Source organism: Xyrauchen texanus, chromosome 24, assembly GCF_025860055.1.
Source record: "Xyrauchen texanus isolate HMW12.3.18 chromosome 24, RBS_HiC_50CHRs, whole genome shotgun sequence".
Lineage (NCBI taxonomy): Eukaryota > Metazoa > Chordata > Actinopteri > Cypriniformes > Catostomidae > Xyrauchen > Xyrauchen texanus.
Genome location: NC_068299.1, coordinates 17,371,888 through 17,383,919, shown reverse-complemented (window position 1 = coordinate 17,383,919; position 12,032 = coordinate 17,371,888). Strand labels below are relative to the sequence as shown.

Sequence of the window (12,032 nt, the reverse complement as noted above, 5' to 3'; positions counted from 1 at the left end):
CAGGTGTTTAAGAGCAGGGTTGGAACTAAACTTTGCAGGATGTGGCCCTCCAGTAAAGGAAGTGAAAGCCCTTTTTGTTGAGGATATCAGGTTGATTTTGAAAATGGGACACATACTGTATATTCCATAATATTGTATTAAAATCACACATTTGTAAACTCTCCCCTCACTCTGGTGATAAAAAGTAGATGTTTATACTGAGGTGTGGCTCTGGGTTGGTGCGCTGAGCATTAACCTTGGTGAAATGTGCTCAGCTGCAGTTCTGTGGTCTGCTCATTACAAAGAGGTAAATGAGTTTGCTTTGATGCACATTTGCTTGGATGAGTAGACAACTGTGAGTTATTGATATGGCCACTGAAAATCCCTTCCTTTAAAAGAACCTATTGAACAAAATGTCCTCCAAACAAAAGCATAGTGTATTGTAGTCTCACATGTGACATATAGTATTACAGGCTAAATAAAAGTGGGTGACAATAATTATGAAAATCATTGCATAACTATATTGCCTAGTGTAAAATAATTTGATGTTCCAAAAAACAAAGCAGTAAAAGAACAAGGGGAATTGTTATTTCAGAGTGACCCATTTTAAGGCTATATAATTATACTTGAAACAAACTCTTTGAAAATATATTCTATCATTAAACAGTTAAACGTCCAAACTTCCAACAACTTGCAGAATCTTTGCCACAATCACTGATTTGCCCAGATGTATGTTAAACATAAAAAAAACATCATATGCTCAATAATCTACTGTGATTTTATTTGTTTATCCATGTTTTTACTTCATTACTTTAATTGAAAGTAATTCAGTGTTTTACAAAATATTCCTTACTGTAACAAAATATCAAACAAAAATAAATGTAAAATGTCATTGTGATTTAATTTTAAGAGCATTTAAGAGGGTATTTGGTTCTTAAAAAGTGTCAGAGGATAACTTTTCCATTTAGAGGCAATAACTGCCATCTGGAATTAATTTTCAAGGGAATTTTTACGTTCATGAGGGCATTTATTTCTAAACATATAACAATGTACTGTATAATTCTTTTTTTTTTAATACTACAATTGTATCATTTAATCTACATATTCATTGTGTATTAATCTGAATAATTAGATTGAGAATATATATTTTACCTCCTTGCCAGAAAAGTAAATAAATATGAAATCATAGTTTGTGTACTAATGTGTAACTAGGCTAAGAATAGAATATTAAGAACTACATTAAATGTTATAATCACAATAATAATAATAATAAATACAAAAAAAATACATAAACTTTCTGACCCTGGTCTTAAAGATGATCATTTTAGAAACAGCATACCATTTTATCTACCTTTACTGTATACCTATTATGAAAAAGCAAGTTGGAAATTTACGAATGGACTCTTCACATTCTCTCATATTTAATTTGCTCAGTTTATTTCACTAACTGAGACCGAGCTGACAACTTCTTTACAAACTATCAAATTAATCGAACATATACTCATATGGGACATTTGCTGCTACATCTGCCTCTCAAGCATACTTGCAAAAATGGGTATAACTTTGTAATTTGCTAAATGTAGTAGACTCTTTCCATTTAAAAGCATTAGAGTACATTACTTGCAGCTACAGATACTTTGTTAAAGCATGGGTCTATGCTTTGCTTAAGAGCACTGTGGTAAAGAGGGCAGGACTGTGATTTCTGTAACTGGACACGTCTGAAAACCCACCACCCCATTACTTGTGCAGTGACTTCAGTAAACTGCCCCCTATGCATTCTTGCACAGACTTTTACAATCGTCTGTCTCAAAGTATTAAGATTTTCTTCATCAATGTCTGTTTCATGACCAAACACCTTACCACATTTAGAACTGTTCACACTCCATTCTCTCATTCCCTCAAGTTCAGTTTGACTTCCCTCCAATTTGCCCATATTAATTATGAGAACCAAAGGTTACAGAACAAATGCAAAAACAATATGCCTTAAAGCTGTCATACACTAAATGTTGATAAAACTGAAGCAACCACTTCTTAATAAGAGCCACTTCTTTAGTCTCTTGATATTAGTTTCATACAAATAGCATTCACTCAAGCATGCAACACAGTTCAAGTGTGCATTTTCTGTGATGTTTCTGACCAGTGTGGGACAATGAGGTTGTTGCAGATGTAACTGCTTAACCTCAGTGACCTCAGCTATCCTCTCAGCACAAATGAAACAACAACATCCTGTCTTGCAGCACAGAGCAGTGCACAAGTCTTGTAATCTGACAGCTGGCTTCCTCCCTACGTAAGTGCTCCAACACACATTTTCTGAACATAAAACGTATGTCAGAGTGAGTGTTATTTGCCCTAAATTAGGGTCAAATAAGGAGCATCTCTTTCAAAGGGTGTACAGGAAACCTTTAAAACCAATAACCTTAAACCTCATTCCAGTAACATTAATGCAACATACATAGAACAAACCCTCTCCAATCGTGGTGTGTTGAAATGACAAATGGTCAAGTCTATCAAATCCACTTTTACAGTATCATTGATAATTCACCTTAACCAATTTCTTTTTTTTTAAGCAATCCAGCCTTACAGTATCTACCACCGTCCTAGACAGTGTCTGGGAGCTGTTTATTAATTGAAATGCCTGAATTACTTACTGCCATCATAATATTTATCATTCATCAACACTGAAGATGACTTATAAGCATGAGCTGTCAGCTACTAAAAGAAGTGATGGTCTGAAATGTTGTAAATAGTTATAAAGTTCTGCTAAACAGTTATATTTTATAACTAACACTCTGGCGTGCATTTAATACAGTAGATTACATAGATCAAACATAGATTAGCAACACAGAAACATAGATCTGCATACCTGCATTACTCATACAGAAAGAACAAAAGCTAAAATAGCAGCATTTCAAACACACATGATTTATGAAAAATAGACATTTAAATATAAAATGTATAAACGCTCAATATAAATAGTGTACACGTGTAGAAAGAAATAATGCATGCAATGCAATCTTAATAATTCGTGTTATTTGAAGTAACAGGTGAACTCCTGCTTCGCAAGTGTGACTAAAAACAGAACATCGTCACTTACACGAAAGCATGGTAAACGAATGCCCAGGCGCGTGGTCGCTCCAGGACATTGTAGAGGCAGTTCTGGAGCTTCCTGTAGCGCGCGTTTCTCCGGCCGCTCTGCGCGCTGTAGGTGAGTGGTTTCCCGAGCAAGCTCAGCCGGGCACCCTGCTTTCTCCTCAGGTTCTCCGACCCTCCTGCACCTGTTGTGCCGGGCGACGACAGCAGACTGTCAACCGTCCTGGTCGCGTTGTTCATCGTCCCACGACCGGCTTCGACATCTTTCATTCCATAGTGCTGAGAAGTCTTCATCCAGAGACCAGTACCGCCCTCATCGCCGCTGTGGTTGCGGGGCATCGCATCACCAGCGCAGACTGGAAACGCTTGTCTGGCACCAGCGGTGCGCACATTTAAAGCGGCAGTGATGTGTAACTCTCACATAAACAACACGATTCACGGTCTCCTGTGTAAAATAATTGAGTGTTTTATCTTTCTTCTCTGTTCACTTAATTATTTAAGATATCTTACAACGGGATCCTTATTGTGCTTCACCTACTGACAAGCGCAGGCATCCAGCTAATTTGCAGGCAAGCTGAAAGATTTGGTAAACTTCTGAACCTTCAGATGGTTCAGGCAGTCTGCACGCGCAGCTGTGAGATTGGAGTTTTGAGGAAGCCATCTCAGCGGAGGAGATTTGGCGAGGGGAGGGCATCACCAGACATTAACGTTAACACTCGTTAACTCTCTCTCTCTCTCTCTCTCTCTCTCTCTCTCTCTCTCTCTCTCTCTCTCTCTCTCTCTCTCTCTCTCTCTCTCTCTCTCTCTCTCGTCTCTCCGTGACTGTAAACCATAGGCTACTGTATTTCATTCCAGATGTCCTCACAATATATAAAAATGCTAAGCATGCGCTTTTTGAATTTAGCTTTTGTTTCCCCAAATCACGTACATGAGATAATGTCAGGATTTAAAATAAAAATGTAAACTTTCCACAAAACCAGTTATTTTAGAATTCACAAAATGTGAATAATTATAAGCTGCATTTCCAAGTGTTTGGCATAGCCACGCGCTCCCTCGAAAATGCCCATTTATGTCGACATGAGAGAGAGAGAGCTGCGCGTGCATTCTCAGTGATTACAGGCAGCACGCAGCTTATTATGGTCAGAATGTCTTGACAAGCTTCTCAAAATGGTAAACTAGGGGAGAGTTCGTTATGCCTGAGAGACTATCAAAAATGACTGTATATCTCGTCCACACTAATCTGAATAGGCTACTACACCTGTTGCATCATCTCAAAAGTTTAACTGTCACTGAAGGAAGAATGTAACTCCCGTCACACATCACAATATTTGCCAAAACAAATATAGGATGCTATTATTTTCGTAAATAGTTAATTTTACGCATTTACCTTCTTTACACTGTAAAAGCAAATAGATAATTACAATAAAAATCATAGTAACTTTATTTGATTTTAACCAAAAGGTTGTGTTTACTATAGAATATCAACTTTTGTTAAAATATTAGAACAAATAACTGGCAGAACTAATAGAATTTAGGTAAAAATGTCTAAGACATTGTGTCAGGGCATGTGTCCTTCTCCTAAACCTGGCTGAAGCACGTGACACATGTGAGCGCCATTTTTGAAAGACGCTAATGCAGAGAGCATCGTCAAAATTAAGGGAAGCTCTTTTAATTATCACATCATTTACTGACGGTGTTGTTTGTTTTTACTAGTGTTCATTGCTCAACACTGGTATTTCAATAAAACAATAAACTCAAGATTTAACTTGATTTTACTTCAGTACCCATATTTTAACATTGATATTGTAGCAAATAAAATTCATAATAATAATAATAAAGGAACGTCTTTCTACGTTCATATATATATATATATATATATATATATATATATATATATATATATATATATATATATATATATATATATATAATTGTCTATGGGGAAATCTGCCTGTAGGTGTCAGCGCCTCCTCCGTCAGTGCCTGGTGTTGCGCTCGGTCCATATTGAAGTAGAAGACAACGGTCAGGTAAGTTAAACAGTGACACTTGCATCTATATTCAGGGTTGGGAGGGTTACTTTTGAAATGTATTCCACTACAGATTACAGAATACATGCAGTACAATTTAATTAGTAACATATTCTGTTTTATTACTCAAGGTCAGTAATGTATTCTAGATACTTTGGATTACTTCTTCAGCATTGATAGATTGTTTCACTTGTTTTGACTATATAAATTTGCCAGTAAAGTAAGACAAAATACACATGTTAAAAATAAATTCTCTGAAAAACCCAAATATCTTATGCAGTGTTGTCAAATTGATCTTGTTTTAAGGATTTTTAGATATTTTTACAGGAAAATAATAAAATAATTATTATCAAGAATATAATTTTTTCCCTAATATCAAAGGTCATACATATGAATGTAACACATCATAAGAAAGTGTTTCACCACTGTTCAAATGCACTTGGATCTCATAATTTATATGTATTAAATCAGTGGCGGGCCGTGCATTAAAAGTCTAGGCCTTCAGTGTGATTCATGCCATTAAGAAAACACAGTTTAACAATGAATAAGACACCCTATGCCTTTGGGCATAATACATTATGTCACAGCTAACTAGTAATGCTTATTCACGTCCACGCACGAAAGCCAGAACTTTAAACGACACTTAATGCTCAAGCAAGCCTAATTTTAACTGCAGGGAGGGGGGTTAAAATTAGGGTCCTTGAATAACGTATAACGTGCGAGTAAGGGCAGCCAGTGGACTTTCTGGTGCCCTCCTAGGGTGAGTTGGTGCCCCCTTAGGGAGTTGGTAGGCTGAGTAGTATGCGTATAGGGAGCGGCAGTACTGTCTGTAATACCTGGAAAAATCAGTCTAATAATATTTGCGATTTAAATGTTGCTTGCAATAAATTTAGTTTCGTCAGTGTATCAAAAGAGATTATAATGTTTTATACACCTGTTTCTGCAGGTGTGTATTAAACAAGCTTTAATATCATGTAATGTGGAAACAAACTCATTTATCGATATTACTTAAAGGGCACCTATTATGGAATTGTGAAAATTACCTTTCATGTAGTGTGTAACATAGATTTAAGTGAACAAAAACATTCTGCAAAGTTTTATATATGAATTTCACCATAAAAAAATGTATTGTCTCTCAAAAGTAGGAGTCGACTCTGAGTCAATGTAATGAGTCGTTTTTCCAACGAGTCATTTTCCTTTTCGTTGTGACGTCAAGACAAAAAATTATCAAATTGGCCGGGCCCACTCATTGCGCGCGCAGACACCAGGGAAAACTTGAAAACATCATGTCGACAACAAGACGCTGTGTTCTGATGTGCGTATCAAAATCAACCTTTTTTTCACTGCCCAGGGACGAGCATGTGAAGAATCAGTGGCTAGAGTTTATATTTACAACTATACCACACAAGTATAGCCCGAACCTTGTGCTGTGTTCGCGTCATTTTAATGACGATTGCTTTACGAACATGAATGCTTTCAAGTGTGGATTCGCGAGCCGGTTGATACTGAAGGAAGGTTCAGTACCAAGTTTATTTGGATCAGCTTCCTCCTCCGAATCACAACCTGTAAGTATTATTCATAATTGTTGCTTTTATGTGTTTTTTTAGCATGCTTAATAAGTATTTGTGTGTGTTGTGTAAGTTACGCTCAGCGCAGCTTCTAGGTCTCCAATGTCAGTTTTTTTGAAATATGTGAAATGTTTGTCGATGTTATTGGAGTTGTCATAAAGAATAGAGCAATAACTTGTAGTTATGCAGTGCTTTATCAATATGTTTATGCGTTGGGCTAACGCAAACAATAACTGATTGGGTGTTTACCACCGAACTTTGAGCTATGATCGCTAACATAAATCAACTCAAATTCCTTCTCTGATTTAGATTTTTTTACTACAAAGCGGTGATGGGCGTTCCGTTTCTGACAATCTCTGCACAGAGTATACCAATCACAACTGACTGGGTCATCTGACCAATCACCGCAGATTAGCGTCACGCAAAGGAGGGGTTTGGAAAAATGAGTCGTTGAACGAATCATTTGGGAGTCGGTGAGCAAATCAGGTAAACATAAATGCATATTATAAGACAACAAAAGTGTTTTTTGTCATTGCATGCATGTAAAACTGTTGTTGGGGACTCCCAAAACAATATTAGGAACATTTGAAATGCCATAATAGGTGCCCTTTAATAATGTGAATGTTTATCACTTACTTTGTATATCTCCCTGAGGGTCGACATGTTTGTGTCACATCATGCCCCTGTATCTCAGTGAAATCGGAGCTGAGAATTTCTGCATGAGCCTACAAGTTGTAATTCTGACTTCAAGATGCATTCCATTTCACTTTTCCTAGTAGAATGTTGTAAAATCTGACTTTTCGAATTGAATGGAACACGGCACTACTTTTCAAAACATGATCCGACACTGAATGCTCAAGCAGCCTAATTTACACATAAAAACACTAAATAAAACTCCTGATGTTGCTATAACAATGCAAAAAGCACTTACGAATTTCATTAAAGTGAAAATCATTCCTCCTTTCATGATTAATACATTAAGCATTCACACGGTCATGCAGAACCTCTCAGGTTTTTAAATCCATAAGGATCTCTTTCTCAATGGCAATACCAGCAGTGATGACAGTCGACTCATCAGCAAGATCTCGTGCTACTCGCTTTCAAATTACGTACATCACTTAAAGCATGATTGCGTCACTCAAGGCCAGCTAGAAGGCCTCGACCAGGACATATCCTAAAGATTGCACCCACCAAGAACAAATAAATAAATCTGATTGGCTGATGAATCTGACAATCTAACTTTAGTTGTTCATTCATTTGCACTGTTGAAGGATTCTATGAAAATTCTTAAGATCTGACGGGGTGGAGCTCAGACTCACTCGCTGCTTCGGCTAACGAACTTGGTTTTGGGCATGCACTCTGTGAAACAGTTGTCACTCTTCGCTTGTTAGCATGAAGGAATAAATTCTGACAGGATAATCTTTTTGTTTTTATCTATTTGTTTGTAAATTAATTAAGAGTGGAAAGCAATTAAATATACATAGGCAAAAAGGTGATTGAGAATGAAAGGATGAAAAATAGTTCTTTAATTGGCATGTTAGGCCAGCAGAGAAGGCTTTGCTGGCCCTGAGAATTGGCTACTGGTATACATTTTTTCCATCTGAAAGGACTAAATATTAAATGAAACAAATGACAATAAAATGCATAGTAATCTCTTCAGTAATCAAATACTTTTTGAATGTAACTGTATTCTAATTACCAATGATTTAAAATGTAACTGTACTGGAATAAAGTTACTTATATTTTGTATTTTAAATACGTATTCCCATTACATGTATTCCATTACTTCCCAACCCTGACTATATTGTATTCTAAATTTGAATGTGTGGTATTGTTAGTTAGATGGTAATGATAATGAATGTTAATCCTGACTCTTTTCCCCCTCTCTCTGCCTCCCACAACCCCCAACGGTGAGATGAACTTTACCTGAGGTAGAAGCCCAGATGCCCAGCGCAGATGTTTGAGAGAAGCTGCATTTAAGCAGAGCAAATCTCACAGAATTCCAGTGGAAAACATCCAATTAAGTACAAGTAGGAATAAGTCTACAATAGAAGCAAAATGTTTGTATTGAAATGATGCGATAAAATGTTACTTTGGGCTCGTTCACATCAGCCCAAAATCTCCTTTATTGCGTGGCCGTTCACATTAAGGTGTTCTTGTGCACAAAACGGAACAACGGAATAGTGAATACAAGGGTCTCGATGCACATTCTTGTGTTCTTGCGTTTGTGTTTTTATTTTAAGCGTTGGTCTATTGCGTCCGTCTTTGGTCATTGCATCGCGTCTTGCTGCTTTTACTCACTCTGTGTGCGTTCTGTTTTTAAGACAGTGTGTCAAGTTGAAAGCAGTTCAAGTTTTAAAAATGCGTATTGAGGCCCACACGTTGAATATTCTGTTGTTCCGTTGTTGCTGTTTTAGACAAATTAACGCATTATGTGACCAGCCACACAGTTAAAGGTGATTGGGAAGTATAGGGTGTGATGACTTCGTTCAGGACTTTACCATCAACACTAATCAAATATTATTTTCTGATCCTGGTAGCCCTGCACTGACTGATGACGACTACTCCTTCAATCTGTCACACATTGTTATGTTCCAGTTCCTCTATTCTTGCCATCCTCCAATAAAAATGAAAAAAATAAATAAAAGATTCATGTGTTTTTTATTAATAATAAATTATATATACTTAATTCAAAACAAAGTAATAATGCATGACAATTACAACTAGATACTGTACAACTAAACTTTTTACAGTAACATACAGTACCTCAGCTACCAATTACAGTAATCTGTAAATTACTGTACACAGCAATTGCAGTAGCTCAGAGTTTCACATTAACAAGCTGCCAATTTATTACTGTAAAAAAGCACAGTGAGGTTTAACAGTGCAGGATAATCTTCAAATATAAACTGTTTGTGTTCCATGTACGAAATAAAGTAATATGGATTGGGAACAACATAAGCGTGTATTTCTTTCATGGAATGCACAAAAAAAGATGTTTAGAAAAATGTTCTTGCTGCTCTTTTCCATACAATAAACTAGATGCTGTCCAGGAGCTGTCAAGCTCCAAAAAGGCACCATAAATGTAGTCCATATGACAAAAAAATAAATTAACATTTTCCCTAATTTTTCTCTTATAGGATTCGGATGTACGTGCAGATTTCAGATTAGTGTTGTCCCTGAAGACATGACTGCCCAAACTTCATGTCTCAGTGGTCATTCATGAGCTTTCTTGCTTTTACTTATAGAAAAATAAACTGTTGAGAATTTCAAACTTGTGTTAAGTGCCTTCTGCATTAGTTTTACTTAAAAAGATGCTGGAAACCGATTGTTTTTCTTGTCACCACAGCTTTAAATGTAATATTACTATTTACGACTAACTCTTACTGTAAGTAAGATTAGTAGGCAACACATATTAACTGAAATCGACATATTAAACTAACTTGATATATCATTTTTAACTTACTCAGGAATAGTATGTTCCCTTTACAAAAGGCTTCGCTACGATGTTGCGCTGCTAAGCGCTACGGGGGAACAGCTTTCGCTGTGAGCCGAGCTGAATAATGTGTGGAACACGTCAATGAACATTGACCGGAATTTATAGCCTCGGCTGATGTAATCATTAGATGCACCTGAGGCCAGGCTATAAATGGATACGTCAACAGGTGTCGTCAGAAACTCTTTTTTCAGAGCGATTCTGTTTCTGTGTGTTTCACAAACCCTGTCAAAACTTTATTTCCTCTGTTAGGAGTTAGAATCAGTTAGACAGTGTGCAGTGAACTTTGTTCTTTGTTCTCTTTTCTCTTCTGTTTAGAAAATATTATATGTATATATTTCTAAAAAAGAGAGAATGACTGAAAGCCGCAAACGGTGCATGTTCCCCTCTTCTCGCTCTATAGCTGAAGACGACACACATCAGTTTTTGCTGTTTGTTTGGGAGCACGCTGCTCTCGCGTGGCAGCAGGGTGGGTGCGAGCACTGCGATTTGCTTTAACAGGCAGAGTGCGTCGTGCTCGTTCGTGGGGCTCTTGCATGGTTTTGGCTGAGGAGCAAGAGACGGGTTGATCCCTTTCTCTCACTCTCTCCCCAAACCCAGCTGTTCCCTTCCGAGGGAACTCGCACTGCGTCGTTGAAAACGACTCTTTGGGGAACGCTCCTTAGCGTGCGCCTCTGAAGTATGAATGAAACTATTCCAATCTTGATTGGTGTTGCGTCATGACGTAACATGTGACGGCATAACCGGATGCATAAAAGTGACGCCGCACACATACACATTAGCTTTCGCTCTTCAGCAAGCTCTATGTTGAAATTGTTTGTCTTATTTGGTGTTGTTTGTCTGATTTAAAAATATTATGGCCACCGAACAGTTCAAGAAGTGCGTGCACCCCTGCCCTCGCTTCATTACGGGTAGGGACACGCACGCTTTATGTGTGAACTGTTTGGGAGCGCAGCACGCACTGAGGCAGCTCTCGAGGGATCTGCCTGTGAAAGTTGTGAAGCACTACCCATGAGAGTGCTGCGCCCCGGTTGGCGTGCTTTGATGAGCACGGTCAGGCTCGCGTTCCCCACGGTTTTGGTCCCGCGTCTGTTGAGGCAGCGCGGCGATTGAGATCGCGGGGTTCGCGAGCGGATTTTGCAGATGAGAATGAGACTGCTGCGGCACTTTCTCATTCTTCGCTTGAGGATCCCGAGCCTACTGTGTGTGGTGCAGAAGCCCGCGTCGCGCTTCTTCTGCCCATGATCAGGTCCCGATGCTTGAGCTCACTGCTTCCGAGGAAGTGGATATGCTCAGCATCGATCGCGGATCGACCGTGAGCCAAGCACGCGGTTTTTGGCCAAGCTTATGAGGAGCTGATTGAGGTTATGACGCGTGCCGTGGCCAGACTGAATATCAGCTGGCCACAAAATGAGCAGGGAACGCAAGTTGAAAGCAAATTAGACGTGCGCTTCCTGCGGCACAGATCACAACCTCAGCGCCGGGTTTGCCGCTTTTCCCGATCTCCACAGAACGAGATCGTGGGGTAAACCGCATTCGTCCCGTATCTCCAGCCCCAGTGTTTGATTACAGAACGATGTTTTGGGGGCACGGGATATGGGCTAAAACCTCGGCGCTGCCTAGTAAGCCCTGCAGAGATACATCTGCTTTAATAAGTAGGGCTTACATGGCGGCACACAAGCGGTGTAGGTTTCCGCCGCCTCTGACGCTTGGGCCACATCAATTTCCACCGAACGCACACTGTATGTTCGTGTCAAAAAAAAAAAAATATATATAAAAAAAAAAACAACAAGCATCAATTGTGGTCACAAGAACCATATCGACTAAATCCTGCCGGTCTCTCGCTTCAGGAAGTCGAGAACAGTGCTTGAA

At 38.5% G+C, this 12,032-nt stretch overlaps 1 protein-coding gene across 5 annotated transcripts in view; it reads right to left on the bottom strand.

Annotated features, from left to right (window-relative positions):
- LOC127617971 (potassium voltage-gated channel subfamily KQT member 5-like) overlaps window positions 1–3,706 on the bottom strand; it is a 175,306-nt gene extending 171,600 nt beyond the window's left edge. For 4 of the 5 annotated variants that reach the window (XM_052090166.1, XM_052090164.1, XM_052090167.1 and 1 more), the window contains exon 1: window positions 3,074–3,706. In XM_052090166.1, coding sequence (XP_051946126.1) covers window positions 3,074–3,408 — 335 coding nt within the window. In that variant the 5' untranslated portion in view covers window positions 3,409–3,706. The remainder of the gene's footprint in view (window positions 1–3,073) is intronic. The other variant, XM_052090169.1, reaches the window with a different exon arrangement.
- Window positions 3,707–12,032: the final 8,326 nt, after the last annotated feature.